Genomic DNA, 16566 nt, shown 5'->3' on the forward strand with positions numbered 1-16566 from the left:
GTATCATTACTTCCAGGATTCCTCGTTCTTAATGACATTGGCTGGAGGTTTGGGGTCGTTGTTCTGATGCAGAATAAATTTGCAGCCAATCAAACGCCTCCTGATGGTATTAAATGATGGATAAGTATCTGCCTGAATTTCTCAGCATTGAGGACACCATTAGTCCTGACCCCTGACCAAATCCCCAACTCCATTTGCATAAATACAGCCCCGAACTTGCAGGACCCTCCACCATGCTTCACTGTTTCTGCAGACCGTCCATTATTGTGGTGCTCTCCAGCCTCTGGGGAACAAACTGCTTCTGTTAAAGGAAAATAATTCACATTATGACTCCTCAGTACAGAGAACCTGCTGCCATTCGTCTGCACCCCGGTTCCTATGTCTTCCTACATAGTTGAGTTGATTGGCCTTTTTTCCATGTGGAAGGTATGGGCTGTTTGGCTGCAATTCTTCCTTGGAGACCACTTCTGATCAGAATTCTCTGATGAGTGTAGCTGGTTTAGGTCAGTTCTGTGCTGATGGCACTGCTGGACATCATCTGATTTTGAACAGAAGTAAGCATAATGTGTCTTTCATCTTCTGCACTATCTTTATTTTGTCGACCACTGCATCTGTGGTACATAACATTGCCCATTTCTCAGTGCTTCTTTAAAAGATCTTGAACAGCACATTTGGAAACCCCAATCTACTTTAAAACCTTTGTCTGGGAGAGACCTCGCTGATGCTGTATAACTACCTTGTGCTTAGTTGCTGTCCTCAGTCTTGCCATGGTGTATGACCTTTGACATGAAACTGTCTTCCACAACCTCACCTTTGTGGCTGTTACCCAGTTTTAAGTCTCTTACACAGCTGTTTCTGTTTTAGTTAATGACTGTGTTTCAATCTAAACATGAAAGTGATGATACTTCTCTCCCGTTTGATAGAATTGGTTACCTGACTATAATCCCACATAATTCCTGAATTCTTGAATGTAAACCTAGAAGAATTGATGCTTTGATGCTGTTTTGAAAGCAAAGGGTGGGCGGTCACCAATTATTGATTTGATTTAGATTTCTCTTTTGTTCATTAGCTATTCGTTCTGTTAATTGATAAAAATAAACTATTAACACTTTTATTTTTAAAATAATTCTTACATTGCAGCTTTTTTTTCTACCTCTGTCTTAAATTTTTGTACCGTGCTGAATATTGCACTACACCATCATGAATATTAAATGGTAATCATAAAAATCCTAGACCACCAGGTATAATATATCCCCCCAGACCAGCAGGAATATAAAATGTTAATGACGCGCCCCTGGGCCTGTGTCGCGCTGCGTTGCGCACGCGGGAGCTTACCCGGAGCCGGATCTCTTGAGGGTTGTAGTCTCGTGGCGGTGATCCGGTCCGTGCCCAGGGAGTCAGACTAAGTGGCGCTGTATCAGCGGTAGATGATGGACGACTACGCCACCCGTTGAATGCAGCTATGGAGCTGCCGCTGCAGGGCAGACCGCTGAGGCCGGTGGAAGGATGGTGCAGCGTGGATGGTATAACCCCCAACGGGAGGGGTATGGCCTCAGGGCAGCCGACGTGGATGATGGGGGTAGCAGGAACCACTCAGAGACGATGCGGTGTAGTTCAGGGTCTTTACTGGTGACAAAGATAGACCCTCCCGGAGTACTGGCTAGCGGTTGGGGCCTGGTCAGTCCTTGAGCAGATGGGATCTCCCCTGGCCAGGCGGAGTTGTAGGCCTCCCAAACTAACGATACTCTTCTGGCTACCTTGCTAGAAGCGAGTATAAGTAGCCCACGTCCCTGAGTGTACCGTGTGGTGCTCACCCGTATGGCCGGTGACTCGGGGCCTTCTAGTAGCTTCCGCTCCACGACGGCGGTGCTGGTCCCATGCGTGTGACCGTGCCTTCGGGTTTCTTGGCCAGAGGACCTGAAATCCCCTGCCTGACGGATTCTGCTGCTGGGTAGGAGTTAGTCCCCACAGCCTCGGACTCCGGGTCCGGTAAGAAATCTTCTCAGTCAGGGCGAGCTCTGCAGCTGCCAGCCCCTGACTCTTTGTAACACTGCTCCCACAGAGCTCCTGTTGTTTCTTCCTATGCTGCTTCTCTTCTCTACTTCTGGCATGGCCCAGGAGCTGGGCCCAGCCGGAGCCACAGCTCCCTGTCAGCCCTCCTGGCTGAACTCTCCCTCTCCACTCTCTAACCCTGCCTCAGCCCCAGGTTTATACAGGGGAAGTTCTTCCCCTCCCAGGACTGGGCAGGAGGTGTGGCATGCATAGGATTCCTGACCAAGAGACCTCCCACCTGCTCTCAGACATAACATTGCCGTTACTGTGGAAACCAGAACCCTGGGGTGCCACATTCCCCCCTAGTGAAATTTAGTACTCCGGGACTAAACATATTTTTAGAAAAACATAACAAGGTATAAACAATAATAATACAATAAGAAAAACACATAAAGATGGTTACGGCGTGTCCGCAACCGGGTGCAGTTTTTGAAGAAAAGCAAGGTGTCCATTTCACCAAAACAGGGAGACGTAACCAGGTAGGGGTCTGTCCTGCCCCGAGTCCTTAACAGTCTTTAGTCCGTCCTGGGTTACGCTCCAACTATGTACAAAGGATTCCCGGCAAATCCACCAAAGACTCCCATAAATTACTAGAAACACATAATTATTTACAGGATATGGCCGCTCTCAGTCCTCGGCCAGTGGGGATAAGGAATGGCTGCTCACAGTCCTCAGCCTGGTTTAAGATAGGGGCACATGGGGAACAATTCACTAATCCCAACGGGGACCATATTTTAATTAGCAGCAGTCCTTGTACCCTTACGGGTAACTATTTACAGCTCTTTATTCACGCTACTTCCCTTCAGTAGCTATGTCCTCTTTGTGCTCCCTCCTGAGGGTAGTCCTCAGACCCGTCCGGGTCCTCTTGGCTTTCCTCGTATTGGTAGTACTGCAGCTCCTCCTCGATTAGCTGGGTTAGTATCTCTGCGACAGTCCTCCTCCCAGGTGGCCAGGACTTTACCTCCCTTTGGGCTGCCCCGGTTAATTGGGCCACCAGGATGCTCACTTTTTGCTCCTCTGTGAGGGGGTACACCTGGAAGAGGCTATCCAGCTTTTCTCTAAAGTCATGCAGGGTATGTGACTCCCCTGAGTACTGGGGTAGCCAGGCTGCCCCCGGGATATAGGGCATGGTGAAAGGCATGACCGCAACAGCGGTGGCGCTGGTGGGGGTTGAAGCGGTGAAGCTCTCCTCCGTATCCGACATCCTTCTCCCCCCTAGTGGACCGTGGCCTACCTTGCGATGATCCTCTTCCGTAGGCCGCGGCTCCGCAGTGGATCGTCAGGGTTGAGGACCTTCCGTCGCGCTCCTGTGACGTCGGCGTCTGCTGGGCTCCTTCCAGGACCTTACGCAACGTCCGGACGTGAGGCGGGGCTTCAGTTTCTCGCGCGCTTTCGGAGTCCACGCCCCTCTTCTTCCCGCGCGGCGTCTTCAAGATGGCGTCCAACGGCGGGAAAACTCCACGGATGGCGGGAAGAAGGCAGAAGATGGCGCCGGATGGCGGGAAAACTTCACGGATGGCGGGAAGAAGGTAGAAGATGGCGCCGGATGGCGGGAATCTTCACCACTGGTAAGTTTGAACAGTCTTTTTCAGGCACGCAGTACCCGGTGGTTGCGGGCACGAAATCCTGCCGACTACGCCAAAAGTTGACGCGCCCCTGGGCCTGTGTCGCGCTGCGTTGCGCACGCGGGAGCTTACCCGGAGCAGGATCTCTTGAGGGTTGTAGTCTCGTGGCGGTGATCCGGTCCGTGCCCAGGGAGTCAGACTAAGTGGCGCTGTATCAGCGGTAGATGATGGACGACTACGCCACCCGTTGAATGCAGCTATGGAGCTGCCGCTGCAGGGCAGACCGCTGAGGCCGGTGGAAGGATGGTGCAGCGTGGATGGTATAACCCCCAACGGGAGGGGTATGGCCTCAGGGCAGCCGACGTGGATGATGGGGGTAGCAGGAACCACTCAGAGACGATGCGGTGTAGTTCAGGGTCTTTACTGGTGACAAAGATAGACCCTCCCGGAGTACTGGCTAGCGGTTGGGGCCTGGTCAGTCCTTGAGCAGATGGGATCTCCCCTGGCCAGGCGGAGTTGTAGGCCTCCCAAACTAACGATACTCTTCTGGCTACCTTGCTAGAAGCGAGTATAAGTAGCCCACGTCCCTGAGTGTACCGTGTGGTGCTCACCCGTATGGCCGGTGACTCGGGGCCTTCTAGTAGCTTCCGCTCCACGACGGCGGTGCTGGTCCCATGCGTGTGACCGTGCCTTCGGGTTTCTTGGCCAGAGGACCTGAAATCCCCTGCCTGACGGATTCTGCTGCTGGGTAGGAGTTAGTCCCCACAGCCTCGGACTCCGGGTCCGGTAAGAAATCTTCTCAGTCAGGGCGAGCTCTGCAGCTGCCAGCCCCTGACTCTTTGTAACACTGCTCCCACAGAGCTCCTGTTGTTTCTTCCTATGCTGCTTCTCTTCTCTACTTCTGGCATGGCCCAGGAGCTGGGCCCAGCCGGAGCCACAGCTCCCTGTCAGCCCTCCTGGCTGAACTCTCCCTCTGAACTCCCTAACCCTGCCTCAGCCCCAGGTTTATACAGGGGAAGTTCTTCCCCTCCCAGGACTGGGCAGGAGGTGTGGCATGCATAGGATTCCTGACCAAGAGACCTCCCACCTGCTCTCAGACATAACATTGCCGTTACTGTGGAAACCAGACCCCTGGGGTGCCACATTAACACATAACCATGTTCACCCACCATGTATAATAGATATCACTGTAGACCACCAGGAATATTAGACGTAAACTCATACTTATCCTAGACCACTATATATAATATATATCACTATTGACCAATAGGAATGTTGACTGTAGACCCATAAGCATCTTAGGCCATCAGCTATGTTAGATATTACCCTAGTCCACCAGGAATATTGGATATTAACCATGAACACCCTAGACCACCAGGCATAATATATATTGCCTTAGCCAACCAGGCATATTAAATATTAACCAAAAACCATCCTAGACCACCAGGTATAATATATCCCCCTAGACCACCAGGAATATAAAATGTTAACACATAACCATTTTAGACCACTATGTATAATAGATATCACTGTAAACCACCAGGAACATTAGATGTTAATGGATAACCATCCTAGACCAGTAGGAATATTAGATATTAAAAGGGTTGGCCACTGCTTTTTTTATTGATGACCTATCCTCACGATAGGCCATTAATATCTGATTGGTTGGGGGTGAAACACCGGTGTAGATCTCGGATGCTGCAGGAACACAGCAGCTCCATAATTTCTATAGTGACCGTGGCCGGTTAACCGCCGGTCTACACCTTATTCAAATGACTGTGTATAATAGTTATTACCCTAGACCTCCAGGAGTCTTAGATGTCAATGCATATCCATCGTAGCCCACCATGTATAATAGATATCACGGTAGACCACCAGGAATTGTAATTAAGAACCCATAACCATCCAGGACCATCTAGTTTAATAGATATCACCCTAGACCACCAGGAATATTATTTGTTAAACCATAACCATGCGAGGCACCTTGTAAATTAGATATCAGCCTAGACCTCTAGGAACATTAATGTTAATCCATAACCATCATAGACACTGTGTACAATATCACCTTAGACCACCAGGGATATTAGATTTTTTAAGATATGACCATCCTAGACCATCAAGTATAATAGATATCACCATAGACCACCTTGAATATTAGATATTAAGCCATATCCATTCTATACCATAATGTAAAATAGTGTATTACCATATATCACCAAGGATATAAATGTCCATTCATAGTAACCCTAGACCACCATGTGTAATAGTTATCACCTTAGACCACCAGGAATATTAGATATAAAATCATAACCATTTTAGACTGTTTTGCATAATAGGTATCAATATACAAAAATATGTAATGTAGTATAATATATGTCTAATTGTAGTGACATTTATACATCTTGCTCCAAGTGGTCATAGTGGCGCCCTGGGCGCACCTAATCCACCACTACTTCTAAGAAGTAAAGACTACACAATGATATTCTGCAGGCGGATGTCTCTATGTAGAGCAAATTATGCAGCTGAACAAGAAAATCCAGTTTTTATTGCAAGTCACCTTCTATTGTGATGTGCGCCCTATATCCTGTCTATGGGCTGCTCCGTGGATCATGCTTTCCCTTTATCTTACCGTCTGTCTACCTGTAAATAGTGAAGGGCGACAGTCAACACCCGACTACCCGGATTTCTCTTCTGGGAACAAGTTAAGATTGGTCGGGTTGGGCTAGTGGTGGTTTTCTTCTTTTTTTTATTATGGATGTTTTTATTTGTATATTTTTGCTTTTACTATTTTTATTCTTTTCCACATTATGACCTTTTATGACTTCTCAGTTTTCCCATACAAAGGCTGTTCTTGAAAGTTCGATCCTATACAGGGAATTACATGATTGCAGGATTTATCAAGCGATTACCAGGACTAATAAAATACTAGCTGGATTGCATTCATGACTTTTGAGTGTTCACGAGCTTCTAAATTCTACTGAAAAAATCAGTCCTCAGCCTACCAATAACACCGGCGTCCCAGGGCCATAACTATAGGGGGTGCAGACATAGCAGTAACACGCAGGCCAGCAGCTCTAAATGACGCCCTCTTCCAGGAAACTCTGCTGCAGCATATTTAAAGAGAACCTGCCGTCACGTTTTTACATATGGTAGTTGTGTTACTACTTTTTTTTGTGCAGATCTGATGTGCCAGTCATGTGAAACCTAGTGTAGGAAGCTTTCCCCTTCTGAATTGGGTAAAATCTGTCAAATGTGTATTCAGTTAAGACCGATTTTCCAATTACTGAGATAGACGATGACAGTTGGTGCCTATAAGACTTTATGGAGAGGGGAAGGGGAGGACCTAAAGGCAGACACACATTCTGCTGCAAGCTCTCTTGAAATGACAGTTACACTTTAACTGTTAACCAGATTTAAACTGTTACGGTCGTTTCAGGAGAACTTGCAGCAGAATGTTTGTTTGTGCCTGCCTCTAGCTCCTACCCTTCCACTCTCCATACAATACTAGAGGCACCAACTGTCATCTCCTATCTCAGTAATGTAAAAATCTGTCTTTACCGAATACAGATTTTACCCATGAATTATTGATTTATGAAATAAAGATTAGAACGACTGCAACTCTTTAATCTCCTTTTGCACTCATCTGCCACAGAAGGGCACTAAAGAGGCAAAGAATGATTGCAGGGTCAGACTACAGGGTATGTTTGTAGTCTGTTATCGTGGAGACACATAGTTCTGTGTAAAAGCTGAAGATACAGAACGGTTTTAATTCCAAGACTAATTGCAAATAGAGGACCCTTTCGAGTTCAGCAATGCCCATGCTCAATGAAAATTGATGTAAACTTTGGATTTCATCTGTAATCAGAATGTTGTGAGCTTGGCGGCCGACATGACATAATATACCCAACCACATCTATTATGTACCTTCATGTAACGAGAACAATAAAACAATAGTGCCGACCTCCTCCTCTTCTTCCACTGGAATTCGACCAGAAACTGTTTCATTTCCTCATCCTCATTAATGTTTGATCCTGGTTTACAGTGAGGACATCTGTATGGAACTGTAAATCCTCCACATTGAAAAAAGCAAATAGAAATGATTCCATATACACTGCTCAAAAAATAAAGGGATCACTCAAGTAACACATCCTAGATCTGAATGAATGAAATCTTCTCATTGAATACTTTGTTCTGTACAAAGTTGAATGTGCTGACAACAAAATCACACAAAAATCATCAATGGAAATCACAATTATTAACCAATGGAGGCCTGGATTTGGAGTCACCCCCAAAATTAAAGTGGAAAAACACACTACAGGCTGATCCAACTTTGATGTAATGTCCTTAAAACAAGTCAAAATGAGGCTCAGTATTGTGTGTGGCCTCCACGTGCCTCTATGACCTCCCTACAACGCCTGGGCATGCTCCTGATGAGGCTCCGTATTGTGTGTGGCCTCCACGTGCCTGTATGACCTCCCTACAACGCCTGGGCATGCTCCTGATGAGGCTCCGTATTGTGTGTGGCCTCCACGTGCCTGTATGACCTCCCTACAACGCCTGGGCATGCTCCTGATGAGGCTCAGTATTGTGTGTGGCCTCCACGTGCCTCTATGACCTCCCTACAATGCCTGGGGATGCTCCTGATGAGGCTCCGTATTGTGTGTGGCCTCCACGTGCCTGTATGACCTCCCTACAACACCTGGGGATGCTCCTGATGAGGCTCAGTATTGTGTGTGGCCTCCACGTGCCTGTATGACCTCCCTACAACGCCTGGGCATGCTCCTGATGAGGTTGCGGATGGTCTCCTGTGGGATCTCCTCCCAGACCTGGACTAAAGCATCCGCCAACTCCTGGACAGTCTGTGGTGCAACGTGACGTTGGTGGATGGAGCGAGACATGATGTCCCAGATGTGCTCAATCGGATTCAGGTCCGGGGAACGGGCGGGCCAGTCCATAGCTTCAATGCCTTCATCTTGCATGAACTGCTGACACTCTCCAGCCACATGAGGTCTGGCATTGCATTGTCCTGCTGTAAGGTGGAAGACCGGGGTGTAAGTACTTTCAGAGCAAGGGATCCGGAACTGCCGGGGCCGTGCCTCTGGTTGCAGGGGGAAGACAGACTGTGAGCACAGGAGTCAGGTGACTGGGAAGCTGGGGTCGTGTCCAGAGTGAGAGCTAGGAGGTCAGGTGACCGGGGAATTGGTGGCGTGGCTAGAGAGAGGAAGAGACAAGGACGTTTGCGCGGGAAAGCGGAGCAGGGTCCTGCTCAGCAGAGCAGTGTGAAAGGGTCCAGGCTCCTGGCTACAGTACTGGGAGCAAGATCCGAGTGCAGCGGACCAGAGTAGTCAAGCCGACTAGAGGGAGAAGAGACGCAGGGTCCGTGGAGCCAAGCACGTGAGGTGCCGTGTTATGGACTAGGGGCTCAGCGGGTAAAACCGGAGATCGCCCGCTGACGCCAGAAGACAGAGCATTGTTTGGGCGGGGACGCCTGAAAAAATCAACACCGGCATCAGCTGGCAACTGCCTTGTGAGGAGCAAGAGTCAGCTAAGTGAAAAAACTGTCGATTACAACCGGTTCGACTCCGCTACATCTAGTTAAACTGTGAACTGTCAGTAATAGACTTTTACCTGCTACTTCCCTTGTTTTTCCCCCATATTTTCCCCTGTTACTCCCTGCGTGGAGGTTGACCCTGTTATCATAAACCGACCCTGTTTATTAACCCCGTATTGGCTGCTCTGTGTTTCTGTGTCACTGCATCTAAAGTACCCATGTTACACTGCATTAGGAGGAACCCAGGGCCAACCGCACCAGCATATGGTCTCACAAGGGGTCTGAGGATCTCATCTCGGTACCTAATGGCAGTCAGGCTACCTCTGGCGACCACATGGAGGGCTGTGCGGCCCTCCAAAGAAATGCCACCCCACACCATTACTGACCCACTGCCAAACCGGTCATGCTGAAGGATGTTGCAGGCAGCAGATCGCTCTCCACGTCTGTCACATGTGCTCAGTGTGAACCTGCTCTCATCTGTGAAGAGCACAGGGAGCCAGTGGCGACTTTGCCAATCCTGGTGTTCTGTGGCAAATGCCAAGCATCCTGCACTGTGTTGGGCTGTGAACACAACCCCCATCTGTGGGCGTCGAGCCCTCATACCACCCTCATGGAGTCGGTTTCTAACCGTTTGAGCAGACACATGCACATTTGTGGCCTGCTGGAGGTCATTTTGCAGGGCTCTGGCAGTGCTCCTCCTGTTCCTCCTTGCACAAAGGCGGAGGTAGCGGTCCTGCTGCTGGGTTGTTGCCCTCCTACGGCCCTGTCCACGTCTCCTGGTGTACAGGCCTGTCTCCTGGTAGCGCCTCTGTGACGCCCTGCGGCTGCAGGCTGTCACAGAACTCCTGGGTGTTGCACAGATGGATTCTCCTCAGTGGCCTTAATACATGCAGACACCTCCACCCAAGTCCACTAGATGGAGCCCTGTCAGGTATATATATACTGGGGGGTGGAGTTCAGGAAGTCAGTCAGTGGAAAGCAGTGAGTGTGACACGATGCTGTAGCACCAGACAAGCTGAGGTCTGTGTGGCTGAAAGCCAGGCTAGGCCCAAGCTGCGGGCTAGTCTGGCCAGTGAGAGCCTAGAGTGGGCTAGAAGGCAAGGAGAAGAGAAGAGCCATGAGGGACAGAAGAACCACAGAGGGTTCGTCCCCTGATGCAAGCCGGGCACCGGGCCCAACCCTTCACACCACACTGCCCCGGGGGCCCGCTCTACCTGTGGGGCTGCCATCTCAACACCCCCGGAGGTCTGAAGCAGCGCTGGTAATCATTACTAGGTACCACAGGTGGCGTCACGAACTGTTTATTTATGTTATCCAAGTTCCAATACCCTTTTTCAAGAGTGACCCCAGGGTACGGGCCTGGGAGCCGCCCACCGCGACATCCCCAAACCAGGCAAAGGCCCTGGTACCGAGTCATCCCCATCCCCTGTGACCGTCACCTCCAGCCTCTGGACACTACGCTGACAGACACAGCAAACCTTCTTGCCACAGCTCGCATTGATGTGCCATCCTGGATGAGCTGCACTACCTGAGCAACTTCTGTGGGTTGTAGAGTCCGTCTCATGCTACCACGAGTGTGAAAGCACAACCAACATTCAAAAGTGACCAAAACATCAGCCAGAAAGCATTGGTACTGAGATGTGGTCTGTGGTCCCCACCTGCAGAACCATTCCTTTATTGAGGGTGTCTTGATAATTGCCAATAATTTCCATCTATTGTCTATTCCATTTGCACAACAGCATGTGAAATTGATTGTCAATCAGTGTTGCTTCCTAAGTGGACAGTTTGGTTTCACAGAAGTTTGATTTTCTTGGAGTTATATTCTGTTGTTTAAGTGTTCCCTTTTTTTGAGCAGTGTATTTCAGACCCTGACAAACCCTCTAAGCACTTTTTATGTTCCTTGGTCAAATTTTCCATCCCTTGCAACTCCTCTAGCCATGATGTACTAGCAGGGCTCTGGCCACCCAGTAGCAATGGAGATTCAGCCAATCATTGCTGGGCCCCTACACTCCTTGAGTTGATTTTTTTTGTGTGACTGTTTGTCACAGGGTGTGTGTTACAAGCGTTGGGTGTGATGAGAATTACAGATAATTTTCACTCTTGAAAAAACAGTTGAACGATAGTAAAACATGTAAGGCTGGACTTTGGAATCTGCGATCTTTGTCATGATATAAAAATCCAACATAAAAAATTAACCTGTGTTTGAAGTACTAAAATATATAAAAAATATTATTTATATTTCCCTGTATAGATGTGTAGAGCGGCATCTGGTAGTTTTGAGGCAACTAATAAACCTAAATTTTTAATTTTTTATTCAAATTGGGGAAATTCTGAGAACTGTTTTGAGCTACAAAGAATGGAAACATTGGTTGGAGATTATTATTATTTAGTTATCATAGACAAACGGAGGAAGGTGAGGAGGGGGATGGTGCTGCAGATTATTACTTATTTCACTTAAAAGCATGGGAAGGAGATGGGTGGAGTAAAAGCAGGTGGAGACATCATATTGGCTCAAAGAAGGCCAGATCTACCCAATAAATGGGACTGGACCCAGCAGGAAACTCCCTCCACCTTGGACTTTCAGTGAAGTTGACTATTTTAGACCTCACTTTTGGACAATAGTGATATATCACCTCGCATTAAAGGGGCTCTAGCATTTTGAAATCCCCTTTTAGGTAGGGAGCCAGCTCAGTCAACAGTTTATTTCTGCTAGCGATAAAGCAGGGAAGAAATGGAGAAGTGGCTGAACATAGAAAGTGTGGGATTTTGCCACATTGCCTGTTGGAACGAGGATCATCCTGATTTTATCCTGGTCCTCATAAGATCCGTATACCTTATCCTGTAAATATCTTTCTTACCGCTTTCATTCTATAGCCAAATCTTTCCTACCATTGATATATATAGCTTTTCTATCAAATCCATTGAGCCACTGCTTCTTTTCCCGTGCACCAGTTTTGATAAATTTCCTTTTTCTCATTTGTTTTTGTTATTTTGTTGCAGTTGATATAGTTTTAATTAGATTAGTGGGCTTCTTGTGCGGTCAATTGGTATATTTGGGGTCCTCGAAGTATATTACTTTCTTTTTGTTATTATTTTTGTTTTCTTAGTTAAAGGGGTTGTATTCTTTTCAAAAATCCTGGTCCCCAAGCATGGTTTGTTATAAAAAATAAACTGTGCCTTATTCACTTTCCCCAGGTTCACTGCTGAGTCTCCATCACTACTCATAGAATCATAGAATTTTACAGCTGGAGGGGACCTCCAGGATCATCTGGTCCAACCCCCTGCTCAAAGCAGGATTCACTAACCCATCTCAGACAGTTGTCTGTCCAGCCTCTACTTGTAGACTTCCATTGAAGGAGAACTCACCACCTCTCGTGGCTGCCTGTTCCACTCATTGGTCACCCTCACTGTCAAAACGTTTTCTAATATCTAATCTGTATCTTCTCCCATTGAGTCTCACCCCATTGCTTCTAGTCTTTCTTTGTGCAAATGAGAATAAAGCTGATCCATCTACAGTGTGACAGCCCTTGAGATATTTGTAGACAGCTATTAAGTCTCCTCTCAGTCTTCTCTTTTTCAAGCTCTAAACATTCCCAGATCCTTTAACCGTTCCTTGTAGGACATAGTTTGCTGTCCACTCATCATTCTGGTTGCTGTTTTCTGAACTTGGTCCAGTTTCTTCATGCCTTTTTTAAGATGTTGGGCCCAGAACTGGGCACAGTATACCAAAGGAGGCCTGATCAAAGAAGGAGTAGAGGGGGATAATGACTTCACGTGATCTAGACTGTATGCTTCTGTTAATACATCCCAGAATTGTGTTTGCCTTTTTTGCTTCTGCATCACACTGTTGACTCATGTTCAGTCTACGATCTATTAGTATACCTAAGTGTTTTTCACACATGCTGTTGCTTAGCTCTATTCCTCCCATTCTGTATATGCTTTTTTCATTTTTCTTGCCCAGATGTAGGACTTTGCATTTCTCTTTGTTAAAAACCATTCTGTTAGTTGCTGCCCACAGTTCCAGTTTGTTTAGATCTTTTTGAATCTCCTCTCTCTCTTCTCTAGCATTAGCTATCCCTACTAGTTTTGTGTCATCAGCAAATTTAATCAGTTTACCCTCAATTCCTTCATCTAAATCATTGATAAAGATGTTGAACAATACAGAGCCCAGGACCGATCCTTGTAGTACCCCATTGAGACATTCCTCCAACTGCATGTGCAACTATTTATGATCATCTTTAGGTCCGTTCATTAAGCCAATTATGAATCCACCTAACAGTTGCCATGTCCATTCCATAGTTGGTCATTTTTTCAATAAGGATGGTTTGAGATACTTTGTCAAATGCTTTTCTGAAGTCAGGATATACAATATCTACTGCGTTTCCCTAATCCACCCAGTCAGTTATTCTGTCATAGAAGGAAATTAAGTTAGTCTGACATGACTTATTAGTTACAAACCCATGCTGGCTCTGGTTAATCACTTCATTCTCTTAAAGGTACTTGCATATACATTGTTTAATAATTTGTTCAAATATCTTTCCTGGTATAGAAGTCAGACTCACAGGCCTATAGTTCCCTGGGTCCACCTTCTTCCCCTTTTCGAAGATAGGGACAACATTCGCTCTTCTCCAGTCTTCTGGGACTTTTCCTGCTCTCCAAGAATTTGCAAAGATTATAGAGAGTGGTTCAATAATTTCCTCTGCATTCTCCTGCACTACCCTAGGATGTAATACATCTGGCCCTGGAGACTTGAATTAATTTATGTTAGCTAAGTATTCCCTCACCATCTCTCTGTTTATAGATAGTGTGGATTCTTCTATTCCTTCAGTAGTACAGTGAAGATCAGTTGATGTTACATTTACTTTCTTAGAGAACACAGAAGCAAAATAGGAATTTCAAAGTTCGGTCTTCTCAGCATTATTTTTTATCACTTCACCATTTTAATCCTGTAAAGATCCTATAGCATCTTTGACTTTTCTTTTACTTTTGACATACCCCCAAAATCCTTTCTTAGATCCGATGTTTGCTATTGTCTGCAGCAATGACATTATGTCGACAGCACTGAAGCCAATCACTGAACTCAGCAGTTCTATTGGTGGAGATGGAATGTTCCGCTCAGAGCTTCTGACTGGGATATAAGGGGTAACGTTTCTCCTTGTGGAGAGTGACATACCTGGCATGTCAGTGTAAGAAGGCTTATAAGCCATGCAATGCATTCAGAAGCCTCTCATAAAGCCAAATAAGATCTCATACTTTGCACTGATGAGGGGCAACGTCCCGAAACAAGTGTCTGCAAATTGAGATTCTAGTTTGGCTTTTATCCTAAGTCATATGGCAAGGCCCGTTAAAGGGTCAATATTGACTTTTAAGAGCTGGGGAGAGACAGAAATACAGTATTGTCTGAGCATTGCTGTGGATGAATTGGCACAGAGTCATAGTAGGCTAAGAGACTTTATTAGACTACTCATTTCAGGGACGATCCACCCCCTTCTTCAGATATAATATATTGACTTTTAGGATTGGTACTTTCAGTAGGTGGAACTAGAATTCAAGTCCTCTTCCACTCTGAAGAAGCTATTTGCTTATTAAATTTCCCAGAGAAGCATTGTGTTGCTTATAAGCCTCCTTACACTGGCATGTCAGGCATGTCATTCTTCACAAGGAGAAATGTTACAAAGGCATAGACAAAGAAAAGGTGCACAACATGTCTGTGCAATGCACATGTCCACATACATGACTGATTTATGACAAGTATTAAAAGGTGAGTGTATAAGGGTGGCTGCAAAACCTTAGAAAAAACAAGATGCACAACATCCATTATGCATGTGTGCATGTACAATGTGTACATATATGAACAGCCGAAACATGACAAGCGTAAAAAGGTAAAATGGGTGTCAGAAGTACGGATATGAGCATAAAAATAGATTATAATGGATAACCACAGAATGTGGACATAAACCATATATAAATACATGCATAAGAATGTAAACTGATGAATATAAATAGGTGACTGTTGAAAGATAAGAATAAGTGGGGAAGTGAGAAGAATGACTGTGAAGATGGTGATGAAAAGATAAAATGTATATGAAATTGAAGTAAAGAGCGTAAAAATGTGAAATAGCGACTACGTATAAATGTGTAAAGTGAATGAAATATGTGAAGTGTATGTATGATCTGCATTACTGATGTATATTGTGTGATCCAAAAGATAGGTACCTTTCCCACAGCCCCAGGGAAAGACTGGCATACGATGGCATGCAAGCCGTCCCCATAGCCGTACCCCGGAGCTGAAGGTAGAAACCATTGAAAGTAAAAAAAAATTGTCAGTCAATACATAAATACATATTCAAGAAGATGAGCAATAAATTTGAATGTTTGTCATTGACACGTAATAAGATACAGCATGCAGGCCATCTTCATATCGGATGCTCGTATTCGTTAATTCATTATCAATCTGGGTTCCCATTTTTGTTTAGAAATCATATTGAAGTGGGTGGTAAAAGGATAATGTGATGTATACGAATGTTCACCTGACAATGGCAGAGATGGAATAGAAGAAGACCATTGATTGCGGGCATAGAAGGGCTTACATCTCCATTTATAAACTTGATTCTGTTGGTAATCGCGCAATAATTTTTTTTGATTGAGTATCCCTTATCTGCATTACCATTCATCAAAGTGTTTTTCCATTTGGAAATTGAAAGAAGTAGTACTTTTCAAGCATGAATATGCATCATTGAGTTCCTTCTCAATGAGTGAGGGCTAAAGTCTTCTGATTTAAGCCAATAAGTAGTTCCATAAATTTGGTTGAGCTGCTAGAACAAATTTCTTCCCATCGAGAAATGAATTTTTCATCCTCAACTGAGAATGAAGGGAAGATCTGGATCCTCCGTCCATATGGAATAAGTTTTTTTTTTATATATATATATATAATTTTCAAGAAATGTCTTATTCTACTAATTTTGATGCTTTTTTTTTGCAAAAGACGTTTTATATTAGTATGTAGTGGCGAGCACCGAGCATTTCCTGTTTACTCGGGCGGGAGCTCGGGTCTCCGCCCTGCATGTTTGGCGCTCTTTACAGAGCCAATGAACATGCAGGGATTGCCAGCCAGTCACTGTAATGCTGCAGCCATGTTGGTTGTGGGCATTACAGTGATTGGCTGGAAGCACAGCGTCACCTCGAGTATTTAAAACCGGGCGCCGCCATCTTGGACACAGTCGCTCCGGATCAGACAGTGTAGGGACAGCGCTGCTGATTTAGGGAGAGATATATACTGCAAAATAGTTACTGTAGGGTCTGTAAAGGCTGCCAGATCAAACAAACAGTCTTTCTTAGGACTAATATCCATCCCAAATATCAGGCAGGCAGGCAGGCAGGCTGTATAGGAGATGCAGT

General features: G+C 45.8%; 1 protein-coding gene across 3 annotated transcripts in view; it reads left to right on the forward strand.

The window, feature by feature from the left end:
• FAM3B (FAM3 metabolism regulating signaling molecule B) overlaps positions 1-16566 on the forward strand; it is a 66531-nt gene that overhangs the window by 11384 nt on the left and 38581 nt on the right. Inside the window, exon 1 of one of the 3 annotated variants that reach the window (XM_073668464.1) lies at positions 6212-6318. The exons of the other annotated variants lie outside the window; for them this stretch is intronic. Within the exon in view, the coding sequence (XP_073524565.1) occupies positions 6227-6318 (92 nt within the window). The 5' untranslated portion in view covers positions 6212-6226. Of the gene's footprint in view, positions 1-6211; positions 6319-16566 lie in introns of those variants that run through there. 3 annotated transcript variants of the gene reach the window in all.

The sequence above is a fragment of the Phyllobates terribilis genome, unplaced genomic scaffold (assembly GCF_046119375.1).
Source record: "Phyllobates terribilis strain yellow unplaced genomic scaffold, ASM4611937v1 Scaffold_2__4_contigs__length_985480577, whole genome shotgun sequence".
Taxonomy (NCBI): Eukaryota; Metazoa; Chordata; class Amphibia; order Anura; family Dendrobatidae; genus Phyllobates; species Phyllobates terribilis.